General features: G+C 37.0%; 1 protein-coding gene across 3 annotated transcripts in view; it reads right to left on the reverse strand.

Annotated features, from left to right (window-relative positions):
• ADAMTSL1 (ADAMTS like 1) overlaps positions 1-22,315 on the reverse strand; it is a 1,021,291-nt gene that overhangs the window by 390,166 nt on the left and 608,810 nt on the right. For all 3 annotated transcript variants that reach the window (XM_034967210.2, XM_063594468.1, XM_003822608.5), the window contains one exon: positions 16,797-16,924. In XM_034967210.2, coding sequence (XP_034823101.1) covers positions 16,797-16,924 — 128 coding nt within the window. The remainder of the gene's footprint in view (positions 1-16,796; positions 16,925-22,315) is intronic.

A 22,315-nucleotide genomic window follows, 5' to 3' on the forward strand; every position in this document is an offset into this window, starting at 1 on the left:
CACTGTCTTCATCTGTGGTTCAGACTGGATGCTGAACACCCAGGGACTAGAACTGGAGTCTGTGCATAAAAGATGGTTACCTGTGGTCCTACCTCACATGGGAGAGAAAGAGGAGTTAGATGACAAGCCGTCCCTGTGGGTTTCACAAGTCCCATATTCTAATCTTTTTCTTAGCTTTGCTTTACTCTTGTACTTAAAAATGCCATTCTATCATGTTCTACATTTTATTCTGTTTAAAATAATTATTATTTAATTCTAATTTATAACATCATAAACAAAAATTACCATGAAACTTGTTTATGTAAAAGCATTATTTTGAGGGGGCTTGCTCCCAACAAGAGGAGGCAATTCAGCACTGTCTCTTCTTTAAAAGTATCTGCAGATAACCATGCTTATACTGTATCTTCATTATATATCATATCTCTAAATAATTAGACATGTTCCAGTATGCATCCCTAGTGAGTACTTTATTAATATTAACATATTTAAATTATTTTTAATAAACATTGAATAAATATATATTTATTCAGGACAATGCTTTTTTAAAATTTTTAATTTTTGTGGGTATCTAGTAGGTGTATGTATTTATGGGGTGCAGAAGAGGTTTTGATACAGGCATGCAATGCGTAATAATCACTTCATGGTAAATGGGTATCTATCCCCTCAAGCATTTATCCTTTGTGTTACAGACAAGTTAATTACACTCTTTTAGTACTTTAAAAATGTACTTTGAGGCCCCTCCTCTCTGCCACATGCTTCCAGATGACCCTGTACCTCAAATAATAAGAAATTTTCTTACAACGTTCTTCATAACAAGTAATGTTTAACCTGGTAACACCTGCCTATGGAAACTGACCTTAAACATTAAAATGTGTCTTTGTCCTTTTTTGAGGCTAGCATTCACATTTTTCCCTCATTTGAGGTTAAATCTCCTTCATTGAACAAAGCCACTAAAATACTAGAAATAAATGCATCCCCTGTACATATAACCACCAGTGGAAAGGCGGAAACAGAGGTTCTTGGTGCTTTGGGACTTTCAAAAGCATATATAAAAAATCTCTCTTTCTCCTAAGCATTTAGTTGAAAGGTCCCTGAATCCCACGCAGAAGCAGTTTTCCACTGCCTTTTCTACATGGGATACATCACATGGCTCAAACAGATTAGTACTAAGGGAGAGATTAATTTTTTTTTTGAATAGATAGATATACAAGCCAAACTATTATGACGACTTGATAAATGTGGCTTTTGAAAATGCTTTCTGTTGTAATAATACAAGAAACAACAAGGTGGCATGCTGCCAGGCATCATCCATCAGTAGGTGAGCTGGCTGGGAACAGACACATCCCTGGTGCCATGTTAGCTCATCCCAGTATGCCAGAGGCACTAACAGGGCCCTAGGGAGCCAAAAGAAGAGTCAGCCTTAAAGCCGCATTCTCAAAGCAATTTTAAACTGATCGGGGAGAGTGAAGGTCCAGATTGAAAAATGGTGCTGTAACTTGTGAACTAGACTTAAAAGTGTTTCTTTGGCATAGATAACATATCTTTGTGACCTCAGTTTTGTAATTCAACACTTCTGCTCTATCCTAATCTGTCATTATAAAAATGTTCTGAACGTAGTGCCAACTTGGAAACACTGATTTATGTATATCCAGAGAGTTAGTAAAACTTATTGTGGAGACTAAATTTGATATAAATGGAAATTATGTAGGTTTGGGGTAAACAGTCTAAGACAACATCCTCTCTGGTTGTTTGATCTTCTCTCGACCATATGGAACCAAGGAAAGCACCTCTGCACTTTTACAGATTTTTGAGCAACAGTTAGGAGGCTGCAAAGCTGGTAAATTAAAATTTAGACCCACATGAGAATATTATAGGCTGAATTGTGGAGTTTGTCCTTTAAGTTTCGAATTGGCTTTTTGCTATTATGACTGTTTGGTATGTCTAAACTATAACTAGAAAAATCACTGCCAATTTTTTTTTCCAAACAAGTATGATTTTACATATACCTGCCTGTTCTTCAAAGAAAGACATGCTATAGCAAAGCATCAAGTTTTCACAAATATGGGCTGCAGTTACAAAAATGAGGAGTATACTCATGTAATCAGAAAAGAAAAAGGTGAGAATGATGACACTGTAGACCATAAAGGTCATGCCCAGCTTCTAACGAAGCCAGAAACTGCTCTGAACATACTGCTCAAAAAATGTAATGAGACAATGTACAATAAGCACTCCAATGGGGAAAGTGAGTCCTGGGCAGTGCTTCCTGGTTAACACGTTTTTTGTATAATGTTTTCCAATTTGCAGTCACTTAACACATTCATTGGGTATCCAGTCTATACTAGTACTAAGCAAGGCACTGTGAAAGACACAAAAATGGTGGCCTCCCTGATTCTTATCAAAGTTATTATTTACTTGAACAAATCCACACGAATCAGAATAGAACACACAACAGCATAATGCCTGGTGAACAGCTCATAGGAATGATCTGAATATTAAATACAGAAGGAATTTGAAAAGGCAGAGATTGAGGAGAGGGCAATAGCTTACAAAGGAAGTATCTTAGGTGGGAGGTCCTATATGGGTGATAGGAGTCCCAAGAATGTGATGGGAGAAAGGAGACTTTACGATTCAGCCCTCGCTTCCTCCTCCTGCTCCCTCGAGCACTACACTAGGTTCTTACCCTATGTTTAATTCAGTAAATTCACCTAACAGTGACTAGATACCTACTCTGTGCAAGGCAAGAAGGTTTAAAGAAAAGGAAAATAAAACCTGAGACCATAACACTGATAATGTAATTAGAGACAGTACCATATGAATAACGATAACACAGCCAGACTATGTAAAGGTGAATTAAAGGTGATGCAAACAAATTCCTCACAAATATAGCATGGTGAGACTCAGGGGTACAGGTGAAGTTGGCTTTAAATAACATTTAGGATTTTCACAGGTGAGTATGGGGAGGGAGGGACATTGTAGGTAAAGAGCTCACCAGGAGAGGAGGCAGAGAGGTAGCAAAAGGCCAGCATTTTAAAGTTCTAGGACACCATCCTGTAGCACCCATGCCTCTTTTACTTTTAGAAAACCAGCCTGGCCATCATGGTGAAACCCTGTCTCTACTAAAAATACAAAAATTAGCCAGGTATCATGGCGCATGCCTGTAATCCCAGCACTCAGGAGGCTGAGGCAGGAGAATCGCTTGAATCCGGGGGGCAGAGGTTGCAGCGAGCTGAGATTGTGCCACTGCACTCCAGCCTGGGTGACAGAGGGAGAATATGTCTCAAAAAATAAAAAGAAAAAAGAAAAGAAAACCATATTACCATTTAACCTAGCAATCCCACACTGGGTATCTAACCAAAGGAAAAGAAATCATTATATAAAAAAGACACCTGCATTCATATGTTTATTGCAGCACTATTCACAATAGCAAAGTCATAGAATCAGCCTAAATGTCCATCAGTGGATGACTAGATAAAGAGAATGTGGTACATATACACCATCAATACTACTTAGCCATAAAAAGAATGAAATCATGTCCTTTACGGCAACATGGATGGAGCTGGAGGCCATTATCCTAAGTGAATTAACTCAGAAGCAGAAAATCAAATACCATAGGTTTTCACCTATAAGCAGGAGCTAAACAATGCATACACATGGACATAAAGATGGAAATATTTGGCACTGGGGACTCCAAAAGAGGAAAGGCTGGGTTGGGGGGCGGGGTGGAAAAACTGCCTATTGAGTACGACGTTCAATATTTGGGTGATGGGTATACTGGAAGCCCAAACCCCACCATTATGCAATATACCCATGTAATACACATGCATATGTATCCCCTGAATCTAAAATAAAAAATAGTAAATATTTTTTGACAATTATTTACTTTTTTCCCTTGCAGTCTGTTTGGTCTCTGAGCTGCAGAATCTAGCAACATGCTTGGTGTACTGTTAGTGCTTTACAAATATTTCGTGAGAGAAGGAAGGAAGGAAAGAAGGGAGCAAGGGATAGAAGGAGGGAAGGAAAGAACAAATGGCCAAAGGAAGAAGGAAGAAACACACAGAAGGAAATGTTATAAAGATAATTTCAGGCCATGAAGAACTTTCGGCCTCACATCTGTTCTATAAGAAACCTGATTAAAATCTGTCTATAACAAGAAAAAGCATTATTCACAATAGCAAAGACTTGGAACCAACCCAAATGTCCAACAGTGATAGACTGGATTAAGAAAATGCGGCATTATTCACAAAAGCAAAGACTTGGAACCAACCCAAATGTCCAACAATGATAGACTGGATTAAGAAAATGTGGCACATATACACCATGGAATACTATGCAGCCATAAAAAATGACAGGGACATGGATGAAATTGGAAATCATCATTCTCAGTAAACTATCGCAAGAACAAAACACCAAACACTTCATATTCTCACTCATAGGTGGGAATTGAACAATGAGATCACATGGACACAGGAAGGGGAATATCACACGCTGGGGACTGTGGTGGTGTGGGGGGAGGGGGGAGGGATAGCATTGGGAGATACACCTAATGCTACATGACGAGTTAGTGGGTGCAGCGCACCAGCATGGCACATGTATACATATGTAACTAACCTGCACAATGTGCACATGTACCCTAAAACTTAAAGTATAATAAAAATAAATAAATAAATAAATAAAAGAAAAAGATGAAAAGTTTAAAATGAAATTAAATAGCTACCAAAGTAAAAAAATTGGGCTCTATTTTAATGAACACGTTTATTTTCATATATTTATTATAAGTTGTGTTTGTCCTTGCAATGCATTTGCTTCCTCTGAAAGATGGCTAGGGGTGGGGGCCGGGGGATTGCTGCCTTTGGCTTAAGATCCACTAGCAGGAAGGACATGCACTTTATAGTATACACACACATGCCATAAGGTTTGCAAATGATCTTACATTTGCTCAGTAGCCAAAAGAGGCAAAGAATGAGAATAAAAACAAATGTGTTTCAGCAACATCAAGTCCAACTTTTCCATCTTCCCCTTGAGGAAAATGTATATTATGAAACTCTAGGACTCTAACAACCTCTCCTGATACAAGCCTTGAGCTGGAAATTTATGAATTATTTTGGCTAGAGACAAAAGTTCTCCAATCCTTCCATGTCACCCAGATGTTCATTGCAAAACAGGGGTCTGGAGAGTCACAACATTTTTCTTTAAAACCATTTATATGAAGAGCAGTTTTTGCTCCTCTTCCTATCTAACAGCAAAATGGGCTTGACTGCATATCTGGAGGAGAAACTGTCTCCTTTTTAGGGGCACACATTTCAGAGGTGAAGGGCACCTTGGATGTCTGTTCAACAAATATTTATGGAACACTTGTTCTGTTCCAGGCACTGCCCACTTGATTTCACAGATAAGCAAACAAAATCCCAGAGAAACTAAAATCTAGTCCAATGTCATACAAGTAGAGAACAGTGGTGCCAATATTCAAAATCAGTAGTTTTATGAAAAATAAAATAGAAGGAAAAATCCACAAAGTAGGCAATGAAACTCACTGCTACAAATTCTAGTTCCCACAACATGTGGTTCTCTCCCTAAGTAGGAAAGGGTCTTTATCTGGACCAGGGATTCCTACTCCAAAGCCAAAAGGCAGTGGCTGGCTCTGCAGCTATTTGAGGTTGGTATATTAGTTAGGGGCTTCAGCTGATGATCCATGCATGGATGTAATATCACCTAGTGTTTTATAGTTATTCTTCCTGCCTCCAGGTGAATTGTCCATCCCCCATTGTATATGATTTGGACAGACCACCCTCTGTTTGCTTTTAATATCCAGTATCTGTCTCCATCTCTCTCTCTTTCTTTCTTTCTCTCTCTTTCTCAGTGACTGAAACTAAGGAAAACAGGGTCAGATAACTGTTTTCTATTTTCTACAAATTGGGCCCAAACCGAAGAATAATTCAAGAAATTATGCAAGTAGCATTAGGAAATCTTTCTTTTTCTTTTCTTTTTTTTTTTTTTTTTTCGTAGTTGAGGTGAGGGAGGAGCTGGAGGGATGGATGCTGAATTGAAGATGGAAAACTCAACTCAACTCAACTCTGTGGATAGGAAGTTTAATGACTTTAAGGAGAGGTGAGTCTCAGAGAATTTGCATAAACTACCCAAGAATCACTAGGACATTAACCTGGTCATTCACCAACAAGCTGGAAGCTTAAAGGATCATGTTTGTAGGCTTAATTAATAAAAGGATGAAAGAATAAGTTAGAAATCACTTAGTTCATTTAATACTTTGGGCAAGGCTGATGATGACTAATACTAGACAATTGTGTATGTACCAGAAAAGTAGATAAAGAGTAGTACCTAGGGCAATCCCCACTCTTACATCTTGACATGCTTGTATCCATGACTTCTCTCCCACATGGCGGACTCAATCATTTTACAGAAACTCCTTTTAACATAAAAGAAGTTTCTTTATCAGAAAATCCTGTGGTAGCTCATCCCTGTAATCCCAGCACTTTGGGAGGCCAAGGTGAGCAAATCACTTGAGCTCAGGAGGGAGAGACCAGCCTGGCCAACATAGTGAAACCCTGTCTCTACAAAAAATACAAAAATTAGCCAGGCATGGTTGCTCATGCCTGTCGTCCCAGCTACTCGGGGGGCTGAGATAGGAGGACGGTTTGAAACTGGGAGGCAAAGGTTGCAGTGAGCCGAGATGGCACCACTGCACTCCAGCCTGGGCGATACAGCCAGACCTTGTCTCAAAAAACAAACAAACAACAAAAATTCTTCTTTTCTTCTTTACCCTAACCTCTACTTTTTCAGGGAGCTAGAGATAAACCTCATCATTGCACTATCACCCCCTTCAAGACAGCAGCAATTTAAAACTCTGGATACACATTAAAATCATTTGGAGAGCTTTGAAAAAATTACTGATGTCAGGAATCTACCCCAAGAGATCCTAATTTAACTGTTCTTTGGTAGGGCCCAGACATCTGTATTTTTTTAAAAAGCTTTCCAGGTGATTCTAAAGTGTAACTAGGATTAAGAACTACTTCCATAACAGAAGGAGGAATAAAAACCACATGATCATCTTTGATAGATGCAGAAAAATCATTTGGCAAAATTTAACGTCTTTCATGATGTGAACTCTCAAACTAGGCATAGAAGGAAATTTCTTCAAAATAACTAAGGCCATATGTGAAAAGTCCTCAGCTAACATCACACTCAATGGCTTTTCTTCTAATATCAGGAACAAGGCAAGGTTGCTCACTCTTGCCACTTCTGTTCAAAAGAGTACTGAAAGTCTTAGGTCAGTAAGACAAGAAAAATAAATAAAAGGCATCCAAAAAAGAAAGGAAGAAGTTAAATTATCTCTATTTGCAGATGACATGATCTTATAAGCAGAAAACTAAATACTTCACGAAGGACTAATAAACAAATTGAGTAAAATTGAGGGATACAAAATCAATATAGAAAAATCAGGCTGGGCGTGGTGGCTCACGCCTGTAATCCCCGCACTTTGGGAGGCCGAGGCGGGTGGATCATGAGGTCAGGAGATCGAGACCATCCTGGTGAACACGGTGAAACCCCGTCTCTACTAAAAATACAAAAAAAGTAGCCGGGCATGGTGGCGGGTGCCTGTAGTCCCAGCTACTCGGGAGGCTGAGGCAGGAGAATGGCGTGAACCCCGGAGGCGGAGCTTGCAGTGAGCCGAGATAGTGCCGCTGCACTCCAGCCTGGGAGACAGCGAGACCTCGTTCAAAAAAAAAGAAAAAAAAGAAAAAAAAGAAAAGAAAAATCAGTTGCAATTCTACACACTAATAACAAACTATCCACAAAAGAAATTAAGAGAACAGTCTCATTTACAATCACATCAAAAAGAATAAAATACTTAGGAATAAACTAAGGAAGTGAAGGACTTGAACACTGACAATCACAAAACATTACTGAAAGAAATTAAAGATGACACAAATAAATGGTAAAACATTCCATGTTCATGGAGTGGAAGAGTAATGTTGTTAAAATGTCCGTGTTACCCAATGTGATCTATAGATACAATGCGTTGCCTATCAAACTCCCAGTAACTGATTATTATAGAAATGGAAAAAACAGTTCTAAAATTCATATGAAACAAAAAAGAATCTGAAATGTTCAGAACAATATTGAGAGAGAACAAAGCTGAAGGCATCACAGTTCCTGATTTCAAAACATTTTATAAGCTACAGAAATTAAAATAGTATGGTACTGGTGTAAAGATATGCCAGTGTAAAGACACCTTGGTGTAAAGACAGACATATACACCAATAGAACACCTAGAAAAACACTCACACATACACAGTCAACTGATCTTTGACAAAGGTTCCAAGAATACACAATGGGGAAAGGTGCTGGGAAAACTGGATATCCACATGTGAAAGAATAAAATTGCTATCAAAATTTCACCATATACAAAAATTAACTCAAAATGGACTATAGACTTAAATATAAGACTTGAAACTATAAAACTCCAACTGGAAAATACAGGGGCAAAGCTTCCTAATATTGATTTGGCAATGATCTCTCAGCTATAACACCAAAAGCACAAGCAACAAAAGCAAAAATAGGCAAGTAGGACACTATCAAAGTAAACAGTCTGCACGGCAAGGGAAATAACAACAATGAATGAACTCTGAGGCCATTATCCTGAGTGAAATAAGTCAGAAATAAGGATAAGTACTACGTGATTCCACTTATATAAGGTATCTAGACTAATCAAGTACATAGAAGCAGACAGTAGAAGGGAGGCTGCCAGAGGTTGGGGCGGAGGGAGAAATAGTACTTGCCATTCAAGGAGTCTAGTTTCAGTTATGCAAGATGGCTAAATTGTAGGGATCTGCTGCACAGCACTGCTGGTATAGTTAACAATACTGTATAGAACACTTCAAGTTTGGTTGAGATGGTGGATCTCATGCTAAATTGTCTTACCACAATAAAAAATAAAAATAAAAAGAGGAAGGGAAATAACAAAGAGGGAATTAGAGAGGAGATTAGCTCTAACATCCTTCCCAGCTCAGTCTAGGTCTAAGTCTGAAATATTTTCTTAATTCTGCAAAAGTAGAATTGGTTCCACCAACCTTTGTTCTGTGGTATAGGGATTAGGTTCCCAATTCTTTTGTAGAGATGTTTAATATCGCATAGTTTTCTTCCACTTTAGTTGAAGCACAGATTGAAGAAATAAAATGACAATACTGCATATACTGTTTAAAAGCCAATGATTAAACATTTGAATGTCTGCTGTGTGCTAAGCACTGTAAAAAAGGAGGAATTCATACAATTGAATTAGGAAAAGAAAGCATTAATATATAAAATGATGCTACCAGAATAAAATAACAATACATATAAAATATTTTTAAAACCCAGTTCCACAGATGTATTATTTATAGAATTGGGGGAACTTCTCTTAATTCTTAAAATATCTTGCAACTATAATCAGTAGAAACTCAGAGGCAAATTAATAATTTGGTAAATTCTTGAGACTCTGGCCCTTTGGGATTTCTATCCTTAGTTATACCTACCAATCTGCTTAATACATAGTAGGTATTCAATGAATATTAATTGAATGAATGAATTAAAATTGAGGAGATATACAAACTTTAGAAGGGCTACTGAACAAATCACATAAGGATTTGTTTTTTTAATAAACAGAAAAAGACATCTAAGAGTTACAGATTCCTGATATGGCAAGTAAATGTTATGAACAACAAACACATTTCTAACCATCTTTTATTCCAACAAATTGGCTTATGGGATAAACCAGGCCATAAATTGGTCCTAAACATTCAGTCATTGGCCTTAGCGCATTTGCCTCCGGAAAGGAGATCAGATCTTGGAACAATACACCCCCCTAAGATATATGACCTGAAATATTAGAAGTCTTGGTAATATATTTAGACTAGGCTTTAACCCAAAAAGTAAAAGGAAGGCAACTGCAAACTCTTAAGCATATGTTCCAAAATATGCAATCTCCTTTAACAAAATGAAAAGACTATCTCATACAAATGACATGAGTAGTCATACCCACTCTGAACTTGTATATCTTTCTTTTAAACAAAAATTCAAACATTTCCAAGGAAAACAAGGGTGATAACATATAACACCAGATGAAGAATAACAGATAAAGCCTGCTTTGGGGCTCACTTGAGCTGAAAGTTCTAAAACCTCTTAAAACAAGTCCTGTGAATCTTAATTGGATGTTATGATAGAGATGAGATGTCTTTTAGAGAAAAAAACAAACATTTGTTTAAGAAGCAAAATCTTACCATTGAAAATTTTCTTTTGGTATTTATTATTATACGGTATAGAAATAAGATGCTAACTAAAGCCTATATTAGTGTGTCAATATTTTCATGGCAGAATATCTGTGTTTGCAATTAAAAATCAGAGAAGTTAGCTTACTTTCTCTTACCACAATTATTATGAAATGAGACCTTTAGAATGATCTTTCCTATTCCTGTGGACTAAGACTCCTTGGGGCTGTTTATTTTAATTTTTCTGTATTTATGTTGACACCATTCTGGCAGCCACATGCCTTTGGAATAATACTATAATCTTACTTGTTTTAGGCACCTCTTGTGTGATTTTTATTTCTTGCTCATCTAATAATCGTATTTACCTCAAAAACTTTTTAATTCAATTTTAATATTTAACTCAAAATTTATTAACTTTAAAAAAATTCTGCCATCCTTCATAAGAAGATCATTTTTTGCTATTTGGATAGATATGAAACAGCCAAGCCCATTGCTGAATCAGTTAAGATTTAACATAATATTTGTATTCTTAACGTATTAATTTATGCTCTTAATACAATATTAATGTAGTATTAATTTATACTATTAGCTAGATGAATTTGGCATTTCAGAAAGTAAAAAAGGTCTCAGAAGACCTTTAAATCTTCTTTAGTCACCAGTGCAAAGGTTCACATCACACCGAAGAGCAGCCAGCTATCTGACTCGTTGCCATCTCAAATGAGCTGCAGTTTCCTCCTTTGAGCCTGGTCTTGGCATTGACTTAATACAGGGAGACAGACAATGTTACACATTATATTAACTGTCTTATGCATTTGGAACTTCTTATGAGCAAAGCTAAATTAGCTGGCTGAAGACAAACCTAGAGCTCTGAAAGATAGATCTTTAGTATTAAGTATTTTTTAAAAAGCTAGACAAATAGTTCACTATAAATATTATTTCAGAGTATTTAGTAGGGGGGTGAAGAACTGGAGAGAGGAGCAGCTTCTCAAGGTACCTAGTACTTTAATTCATTTGAAATAAAATAAATGTCCATCATCAAGCACCAGTAGGTATAGTCTCTTTTCTAATTGATGAAAAATAAAAACAGGTATTATATTCTACTTAGTGATACTAGATTAGTAAAAGTTACATTATAAGAGTTACTCAATAAAACCTCATATAACCTTACAAAATTAGTAAAGGTGAGAGACAATGTTTATACAGTGTCTTTCTTTGTTGTTCAAACCAGGGTTGCAGATAAAGGCAATGATCAGTGTTCCAATATCATAAACCTGGAAAATCAAGCACTGCCTACTTTCTGCAAACCTCAGAAAAAGGGTAGGGGAGAAACCAAGGAAAGGATTCTGCTCAGTATGTTCCTGGGTCAGAACTTTTTCTCCAGTATCAAGTACTGCTTGTTGAGAATGAAGGCTTTTATATTTAATGTGTACCTGTGTTTTCATTCCGCTTTGTCTCCATTGAATTTCTTTCTAGAACCTTCAAAAGGTCACTCAGAGAGGATGTTCTGTACTCAGAGGGTAAACCAAGTCTCCTCACAAGCTCCCAGTCCATCAGGGAACAAAATTAACTCCAGAAGTTGAGTAGTTGTCATTTATTCCACAAAATCTAAGTAATCTACCTCCCTTTACATTTCTTTCATTTTGGGAATAGAATAATCATTAGCTGATAGACTTGAAAAAATAATCAGACCTGAGAGTGCTCTAAGAGGTCATATTACTAGAGCTAGAAAATTGGCCTGGCAGGTTAATTTACCTGGTAGATGGGATTTATTTGGACTCAATATGAATGCTACTACATACATTCCAGTTACCTGCTAGGCCTCTAAGCATATATACATTCATAAACTCTGATCTTTCCCTATTGGGAAGGTACATAAGGTGACTGAACTGAATTTAGATGCCTAGATCTGGAGTGGAGAAATGAGACAGAACCCATGAAGTTCATTATCCCATTACAAATGAGTAAGAAAGCCATAGAAGACTATTCATGCTAGATTGAATAATAGTCCCAATTTTTCACCCTCTCTCTAGCTCATGCTTTCACATGTAACAATTTGGCTCTCCCATTCTGACTCTGGACTTGGTGGATGGCTTAGTTTGGCCAATGAGATACTAGCAAATATGGTACAGAAGCTGGAAACAGGCTTTGCACTGGGAATTGCTCTCTCTTACACCTCTGCTATCACTATGAGAACTTGCCTAGGCTAGCCTGCTGGAGGATAAGGAACTTGTGGAGCAGAATTGGGTTTCCCAAGTTGAACCAGATGAAGCCAGTCTAGATCAGCCAACATCCAGCCAACCCTAGATATGTGATCAAGACCATCAAAGTCCATCAGAGCTGCCTAGCCAAGCAATAATTCCTTATCTGATATTCCAGTGAGGATTACTGGTTTTTATGCAGCATTACTGTGGCAATGAATAATTGCTACACCAATTAGAGTTACCATTAGCGTAAAGAACTAAGGAGAGTAAACTAATAAATTCTTGCTGGTACTAGAATAGATAGAACCAGTTGTTGAGGGAAAAAACTTGAAAACTTTAAAAATCAAACTGATTCGAAGTCTTAAAGCTGAGCACATATCCCAGAACATATCTATTTCTAAATTATAAGAGTCAAAATACATTCTAAATCCAGCCTAAGGACTGATTTAGGGCCATATTTAAGCAATGACTTAATTACAGTCAAGTAGTAATGAGAAAAATGTTAGAATGTATTTTATTAATATTATATTTTGCTTTTATAAGTACTTATTTAATATTTCTTACTGCTTAGAGTTATGTATTTTAATGAAAATTAAAATTTTTATACATGACTATAACTGAAAGTTTAATGAATGCTAGGTGTCTCCATGAACTTTGATAGCTGAAAGCTAGCTTTTTGAAACATGAGGCTGTAACCCAGGAATTTCTGTTAATAGTGAAAGATCTTGATTGCAAATAAAAATTATCAAGAAAACAAATAGCTTCTTAGGTGCTTGACAACTTAAAAGATAATGAAGACAACTACACTTCCATCGAGGATCCTGAGCAGATGCATTCAAACTATATATGGAGGAGAATATAAATCATCTAAAATGAAATCATCCAAAATGTCTGATTCCCTTTAGATACCAAAGGGGACTTGCTCCACACTTTCATTACACACAAAAAAAGGAGAAAATACAGGGATAAAATCATATTAATAAAACTTGTGAAGTGATACAGAATGGCAGGAAGAGAGAGCCAGGGACACACAAACATTTGAGAATCTCTGATTCCAAACATAATAATCCCAGGTAAAGAAAACTGAATTTTTTTTTCTTTTTTTTTTTGAGACGGAGTTTCGCTCGTCGCCCAGGCTGGAGTGCAGTGACTCGATCTTGGCTCACTGCAACCTCTGCCTCTGGGGTTCAAGCGATTGTCCTGCCTCAGCCTCCCTAGCAGCTGCAATTATAAGCACCCGCTACCACGCCCAGCTAACTTTTGCATTTGTATTAGAGATGGGGTTTGTCCATATTGGCCAGGCTTGTCTCGAACTCTTGACCTCAGGTGATCCACCCGCCTCGGCCTCCCAAAGTGCTGCAATTACAGGCGTGAGCCACTGTGCCTGGCCAAACTGAATTTTGCTTGAGGACCAGTGACACTTAGGATAAGGTCTCCCCTGGGTAAATGGGTCTGACTAGTATCCACAAAGGGCCCCTGCCAGGGTGAGTTCTCTGCAACAGAAGCTGTCAGACTCTTTTGAAATGATATATATTTTCTGTCACAGCTCAGCACACACACAAATACATGCGTGGGGTAGGGGGTTTGTAGGTGTATATGCATGCCTTGTTTTGAAAAATGCAACATAAACAAAAGTCTTGAATCAAAGCAGGAACTATCTAAGCTGTTCAATAATAGCATATTGTGTTGTGCTTTCTAGAAAATAAGTGTGTAATTGCCATAAAAACTAAAGTATTGGGTTGGTGAATTGAAGGTAATAGCAAAAACTGCAATTACTTTTGCACCAACTAATATTTTAAAAGTCAGCATTATGGCATCCAGGAACATTCAATGGGTTAACATACTTATTTGGTATTATTATAAAGGTATTTACTTAGTCACTGTAGATCTTTAAATTGTCCTTGGAGATGCAGATTTTCTACAATCAATACACCCCCCAAGATAGTAACTCAGTCTTAGTTTTGCTCCTTTTAAAATCTGTAGCTGTAAGATTTCACTCATTAGGGCACAGAGGTAATATGCTAATGTGGTCATATCATGAGCTGCTTGTCTCCAGAAATCCCACTAGAATCTCAGACTGAACAGCTAAATCAACCTCTATGTTGTTTGTCTTACAAGGATCAGAATTAATACAGTTTAGCCTAACAATACAAATCCTATTGAAGAATGATGTCAAAATATATGATAGGGCATATATAAATAGTTCTTTCACAATTAAAAATATATATTACATTTTCTATCCAGATTGTTCCAGAGTTAATGATGATGACAAGTTTTTGATTTGCTAAAGAATGACCAGAATTTAAGAGTATAGAACATATCCATGTGTATAATGTATCAGTCCATACTAAGCACTGGTTTTTAAGAAACTAATATTTCTTTATATTCTTGTTGGATTTGGAAATGCCTTCTATTTGGAGGCTTTTTTTCTTCTTCAAATTCCTAAAGAATGGGTAGTCTACCTCTGCCCCATTTTTTAAGCTTCTTGTTCAGCCTTGTATGAGATTACTGAATATATATTTTTAATACTTGAAAGTAAAATAGGGACATATCTTCTATATGTTTATAATTTCAGCATTTACATTCTACTTTTCTAATACTTTATAAGTAGAAGACAACTGATATCTTTTGTAGTATCATAATAGAGCCCTAACACCTAGACCTTTAACTTACTAGGTGGCAAAATTGTTTATTTTTTAAATTTCGCATGGCATCAATATTTGATTGTTTGCTGAATGACAGAATTTTGTGATTTTAATGTATTCCCTAAATTGCTTCTCAGTCTCTCACTCAGTAAAAGATCCTACCTCAATCTGACATACACATCACTGAGACAATATGAAAATTCCCCTTTGTTTCTTATCAGTTTTGTGAGACACATGTTTTGGCTCACCTCTATAAAATATTCAAGGATGCTAATTTGAGAAAACTAAATAACAGGAACATTCTAAATTTATACTTTTTGGCTTTACTGATGTATGAATATTATCAGTTACATCATCACCGTGTGGCAGCATACATTGCAGGTTTTGGAAGTTTTGTATATTCAAGATTAAGAGAGCAGGTGAATCATAAGGAGCAAAAGTCTAGTCTTTCTTATCAGCTCAAGGTTCTCGTTGATTTGAAGCTGGCCTCAAAAATAAGACAAACAAACCTGCTGGTAGATACAATCACATTGACCCATTTTTAGTGCACACCTCAATGCCACAATGGCCAAATATCAGAATTGATCTGGTATCTTGTTGGATACATCTCAGGTTATAACATTTCCAGTGAGACCTCCCTGGAGCCAAAATGGTCTTTCATGTTTCAATGAAGAACCATCTATCCGGCTTCTAATATCTGTTAGACCCTGTGCAGGCCTTGGGGAGACAGAAAGGAATAAGACTCAGACGCTGATTCCAAGAAATTCTCACTCTTATTAAAGTAAGTTGACATTTTTCCGAACCTCTGTCTCACCACTTTCTGCTATTTGTTTATGAAATGTCTAGAATTCTTTTTCTGTTTCCTGTTTTATAATATAGTATATACAATAATTTTGATCAAACCTCCTACTTGCTATACATAACACTTTTCATAGTCAAATAAAATCTTTCATTAAAAATATTACCATGGTACTTTATATTTTATAGTTTGGAGACAGATCTAGTCATAGACCACACAGCTCAAGAAGGAGTTTTAAATTATTACTCTAAGTAAAAATTTCCATTCTAAGGCCTCAGGCCCTTTCGTTTTAGCTTAGATGTCATTAGCCACCCCCATGTCTACCTTCTTCATCCCTTTCGCTATTCCTGACCCAATTCCCACTGAAGCTTCTATTTTTCCAAACTTCCTTATATTCAAAATCCATCATTCATTGAACTGAACGACTTTAAGAAACTTCTGGCTATTAGGACATCTACAAAAATAAACCAATATGTTATTCACTTGCAAAGTACTTGGTAACACTAAAAATCCAGCATAAACTCAATATGCTACTAACACCAATACTGTACAATATGTCATAGAGCTAATAATTCCAGAACCATTCCTAACAATAAATTCTCCTTCCACTCCTAACACGAAAACAGATAACATTTGCTTGGTAAAGATGATAAGTTTCTCTATTGCTTATCATCTGATAAGAGTATATAAAGACCCAGCTGGAGATGGACGTAAGAACACAAATAAAAACACGTAAGAACACAAATTTAATTATTTGTACGTTCCTTTAATTCTTTTCTTTTATCTGGATCTGTAAGCCACAAAATGTTCTCCATAAACCCAATCACGAAAGCATGCCTCAAACCGGCTACCTCTGGTTCTCACAAAGACCCCCAACGGGTGCAGGACTTACTTGCTGCTCAGGCAGCGCCTCAGAGAGTAGGAGGCCCCTCCCCCGCAGGTGCGTGAGCATTCACTCCATGGGCCCCAGGCATCCCATAGGCCGTCCCGGTCCTCCTCGGAGCGTGCGGTCCTGGAACTCTGTGAGAAACAAAAGAATGGTCAGCATCATATCCCCCATGGAACCCTGAAACATGTGTTCTAAAATGTGACTGGCCTGTACGTGTGTACATGGTGGCTTTGCTAGGAATGAAAACGCGCAATCAGATTCTCGGATTCTTTTCCATTTCATAATGCCTATATGTTCAGGGGCAGGGATATTTAAATTTAAGGGCCCTGGGCAATGACTGAAGTGGGCATGAGGTTGTACAAATGGAACAAATGGAAAAGGAAGCCAGAAACAGGAATTTGGGTTAGAAGACAATCAATTGCATTGAAGTCACAATTTTGCTCAGGGTTCATGAGTGTACTCTTCATCTCATAGTGAAAGGAAAGAAGCTGCTCTCAGAGGTATTTCTGTCCTGAGAAGCTTGGCATGTGCACACTAAACTGCTTCCCAAAATCTAACAATATTTTATACCATCGACAATTTTTTTAATAAAGCAACTGCATTCCTAGTTTTCAGATGTGCTCGTTGGAATAACTATACAAATAACTTTAGCAATGCACGGATTGCCTCTTGACAAATAGACTTGCTGGTTATTTACAGGCTTTCTAGGAAAATTTCCATATACTGTAAGAATACTTGTGGTTATGTACAGGTCTCAATGCTGTACTTCACATTCAAGAAAAAGATAAAATGTGTGCTATAGTTAAGAGAACAGGCTCTGGAGTTACAAATTATCTGAGTTTGGGTACAGGTTCTATTTTTTATTATGAGTCCTTGAACAAGTAACTTACCACCTTCCTATGCCCCAATTTCCCTTTTTACAAATTGGGGTAATATTATAACCATGCTACTGCACACACACACACGCATGCACATATTATATAGGAAGACCAGCAAAATGAACTTAGCCCACCTAGAACTAGTGCCGGAGCAGAGCGCTAATTTTTATTTTGTAGTAATGGGATCCTTTATAAATCAGTTGCTATGGGGTGCGGTTGTTAAACTGACTACTCCTTTGAACTTTTAAAACCTGTACTTGAACTTTTAAAATCTGGCCTTAGGATGTTATACAAATGGTTTTCCAACTGGTACATGCTATACTTAGTTTCCTGAATCATTGGAAAGGGAGATGAGATAGCACAGTGATTAGGAGCAGGAACTGTGGATCTACCCAGCCTGGGATGGAATACTGGCTTTAGAGCTTCCTAGCTCTATAAACTTGGGCACATACACAATCTCATATGCTTTAGTTTTCTTATCATAAAATGGAGATAATAAAGATACTACAACAATGAATGAATCAATGAATCTTTTTGAGCAGTAAAAGAGTTGATACATAGAAAGCACATAAAGTGGAAATAACCCAAATGTCCATGAGTGGATGAATATGTAAACAAAATGTGCTATATATATATATATATATATATATATATATATATATACATACACACACAATGGAATACTATTCAGCCTTAAAAAGGAAGAAAATTTAGATGCAGGTTCAACATGAATGAAACTTAAAGACATGACACTAAGTGAAATAAGTCAGACACGAAAGAACAAATATTGCATGATTCCACTTACTGAGGTATCTAGAATAGTCAAATTCATAGACACAGAAATGTCTGTGTCTGTGTCTAGAATGGGGGGCACTGGGAGAGAGGGGAATGGGGAGTTGTTTTATGGATGCAGAGTTTCAGTTAGGGAAGATGAAAAAGTTCTGGAGATGGATGGTTGTGATGATTGCAAAACAATGTGAATGTATTTAATGTCACTGAACTATATACTTAAAAATAGTTAAAATGTTAAATTTTGTGTTAGTACATTTCACTAGCACAAAAACAAATATAAACATACATTTTTAAAAGTACATAGGGCCTAAATAATAAACACTACATTGTATAAGTATTTGTTGCTATTATTATTTAACATTATTTATTACTTATTATTAATATGTATAAACATATATGGGCTCTGAAAGTTTACAGGAGGTACACTGATAAGGCACCAGGCTTTTTGCTTTGAGTTTAGTTGAGACACCGTGCTTGTAAAGTATCATCTCCCTGAAATCCCTGACTTTCCCACAGTACGACCTTGCAGCCTCTTGTCATATTGCATCTGCCTGGTGATGTAATCTGCTAGCAGTTTTATGTTCCTATAAAATGTGGCAAAGCATGGATAACGGAGCCACATTGGTAACCCCAAAATCTGTACTTTTGAAAGGAAGAATTTATTGAGCTCCAAAGCCTGGTTTTTAGGATTATTAAAATCAATCCTTAATCACTGCAATATGAGGTGCTCTGCTTTCAGAACTTAAACAGTGAGAGAGAAAAGACTCTTTGCCAATGATGTATGCATACACAAATTTCTTCTCCATAGCCCATTTAAATTCATCCCTCAGATTTTAAAAAGTTAATTGTGTATCATCTAACTCTTTGTTTGTAGCATGTGAATAGAAGATAGGATTGCTGACTACTGAGAGAGGTGCAGTATTTTCCTGAAGCAGTTTCTATTTAAGTGACAAATATATATCTCTGCAATGCGATTTCTCTCATTTTACTCAAATTCAATATGACTTTGATGAAACCAGTATCACAAACGTTAGGATTCATGCAGTAATTGAAATGAATGATTACAAACTTTGATGCTATCCGTTACTACAACTGCAAAAGCAAAACAAAACAAAACTAAAGAAAATCCACACGCAGCATTCACATGCAGAATGCATTTTCATATGAGATAAGAACACTCGAATGCCAAATCCTTGGAGAGTTTCCCTCTGGCTGTTCTCTGGGTAAGATATTTGGTAAATAATGTATGGTTGTGATTTTGTTTTTCTAGAAAAACAAATTGTTTCAAACTCTGTGCTAAAGTTCCTTGATATTTTTCATGTGCCTTGTTTGAAGAAGTACTAAAAGCTTCAATGGTGAGGTTTCACTGCTAAGCATCTTATCTCATCACATATTACACGTTTCAGCACAACTACACATATTAAGTGCCCACGATGTCTCTGAATGAGATCTCATGCAAACCCAGAAGCAAGTCATAGGTCTATTTCACAAAGTCAAACAAACTCCAAGTTTTCTTTTAACAAGTAGAATAAACATAATTCATTTCAATGGAATCCATGTTTAATGTTGGAGAAAGTGATTTTTCTGCTTTTTAACTGTGCCAGACATTTACATCTATAACCAGCAATGACTTTTTAGAGATGCCTTTCTGATTATTTAAAATCTAGAAGTATTTGTTTATTGCAGTTTTTAAGACTTTCTTCACTATAAACAAATTTTGTGTCTGGCCCTGGTAGAACACATGTTTATTTCACTTCTCTTTTACTTTTTTTTTTTTTTTTTTGAGAGCGTGTCTTACTTTGTTGCCCAGGCTGGAGTGCAGTGACACGATCATTGCAGCCTTGACCTCCTGGGCTCAAGGGATCCTCCTGCCTCAGCCTCTTGAGTAGCTGGGACTACAGGTGCTTGTCGGCATGCCCGGCTAATTTTTGTATTTTTCATAGAGACGAGGTTTCGCTATGTTGCCCAAGCTGGTCTTGAACTCCTGAGCTCGAGCTATCCACCCACCTTGGCCTCCCAAAGTGCTGGCATTACAGGCATGAGCCATCACGCTCGGCCCCATTTCTCTTTTACTTTTGAATGTACAGTCCTTTTAACTTTACAGCAGCAAATTTCTAAAGTGTAAACTTTGAATTGCATCTAGCAGGGGAAATAGAGGCAGAAGAAAAATAAAGAGTAGATAATGGGTTGCCTAAAAGTAACGCTGATTGCTTCTGAAATCAAAAATCTAAGCTCTTCTATACAGGCCAGCCAATGTTTTTCAATGATTTTCATCAGATAAATGTAATATTTTAATTCAATGTCTCAAAAGGAAGGTTATGGATGCTATTGAACACAGTGATCAAAAGATTATCCCTGACCCCACTGCTGGAAATTTCAGCAGCAATGTCATGTGAGATGATGGTCTTTAGCTGTTAATATCAATGACAAGGAACTAAAGAACAACTATTAAGTTCTTTATGTAAGGCAATGTTTCACTAGTAGTAGATGTATCATAAAAAGTCTAGAGTGCATCTCATATTGAACTTGAGGGAAAAGGCCATTATAAAACCCTTTCTTATTACAGCAACTATTTTACTTTACAGGCATTGGATGAGTGAGAATGGACAATTGGCAGCTGTTTTGATCTAGCATTTGAGAAATCCACTGAGAGAAGAAGCGCCTGAGTTTTGGCTCTATAATTTTATGAAAGTTGACTAGGCCCCTTGAGTTATTAAATTTAGAAACAGTTCAGCCATTTTTAGATCTTTGGTTCCACATATTGACCTTTAAATGTAGTGTTGGATAAGACTTCTGAATCAACTGCTGTCTTCTCAGAAACTCAGCAATCAACCCCCCAACTCCATTGATCCATCGTTCCTGGCCAGTCAAGACGTTCTTAGCCTCAGTAAATGCCAATTTCATGGAATACAGATTGTGGTCACAGATCATTATATGCCTCCTACAAATACTAGAAGAGCTCTCCTACATCCATCAACCTCAGAATGGTGTCATTTTCTTGCCATTACTGGCTTATCTAAACGTGGTTTACATCTGACAGTTTTGTGGTTAATTCCAGAGCCAATTGCAGCAACAAAGTCTCAGGTGAACAGCTCCAAGCCTGACAGCTACAAGTAGTTAAACAATTTGAGTAATCACATGAAGCAATATTTTCCCTGCAGCTCACTGCCCAATAGACACTTCACCTTAGAATGACCTCCTATGTACCACTTATCCATAGCCTCTTTCATTGGAACCTGGACAGGTTATCAAATACATGAAAGATGTAAGATGAAGCAGAAATTAGCAATAAAAGACTAGAGGTATATTTGCTCAGAGACACGCATATACAGGGTACTTGGAAAATATTTTTTCCAAATGTTAAAACAAGAGGTCAAGCTATATAAAATTAAATGAAAAAAAAAGTAGGTGCTGAGGAAATGCTTGATAGTTTTTTGTAAAATTGAAGTCATATAACAGCTGAAGTTATAGTATAAGAGAAGTGTTTTTCAGATGTCAACAGATCCTCAGAAGTAACAAAATGGGCTATGAGAGAAGGCAAAGAATGGCACTCACAATTTTAAGATCATCAAGAAAGTATCTGAACCTCTGGTTTTCCACTTCCAGACAGACAGCATTTAGCTTAAGTTTTCTGGAGCTGTGTATGTGGCTGTATCAAATGGATGTCACACACTTCTATATTAAAAAGAGGGGCAACTCCCCCAGTGATGAGAGAACCATTTTTCCTGTGGTCTGCCCATGCGAAGTGGAGCAATCTATACACAGAAACATCCTGGCCATGTCTGAAGCTTTGGAAACAAATCTGCAGATTCCATTTTTAGCTGCCCTACCCACATCAGGTCTCTATAAATC

The sequence above is a fragment of the Pan paniscus genome, chromosome 11, assembly GCF_029289425.2.
Source record: "Pan paniscus chromosome 11, NHGRI_mPanPan1-v2.0_pri, whole genome shotgun sequence".
NCBI lineage: Eukaryota > Metazoa > Chordata > Mammalia > Primates > Hominidae > Pan > Pan paniscus.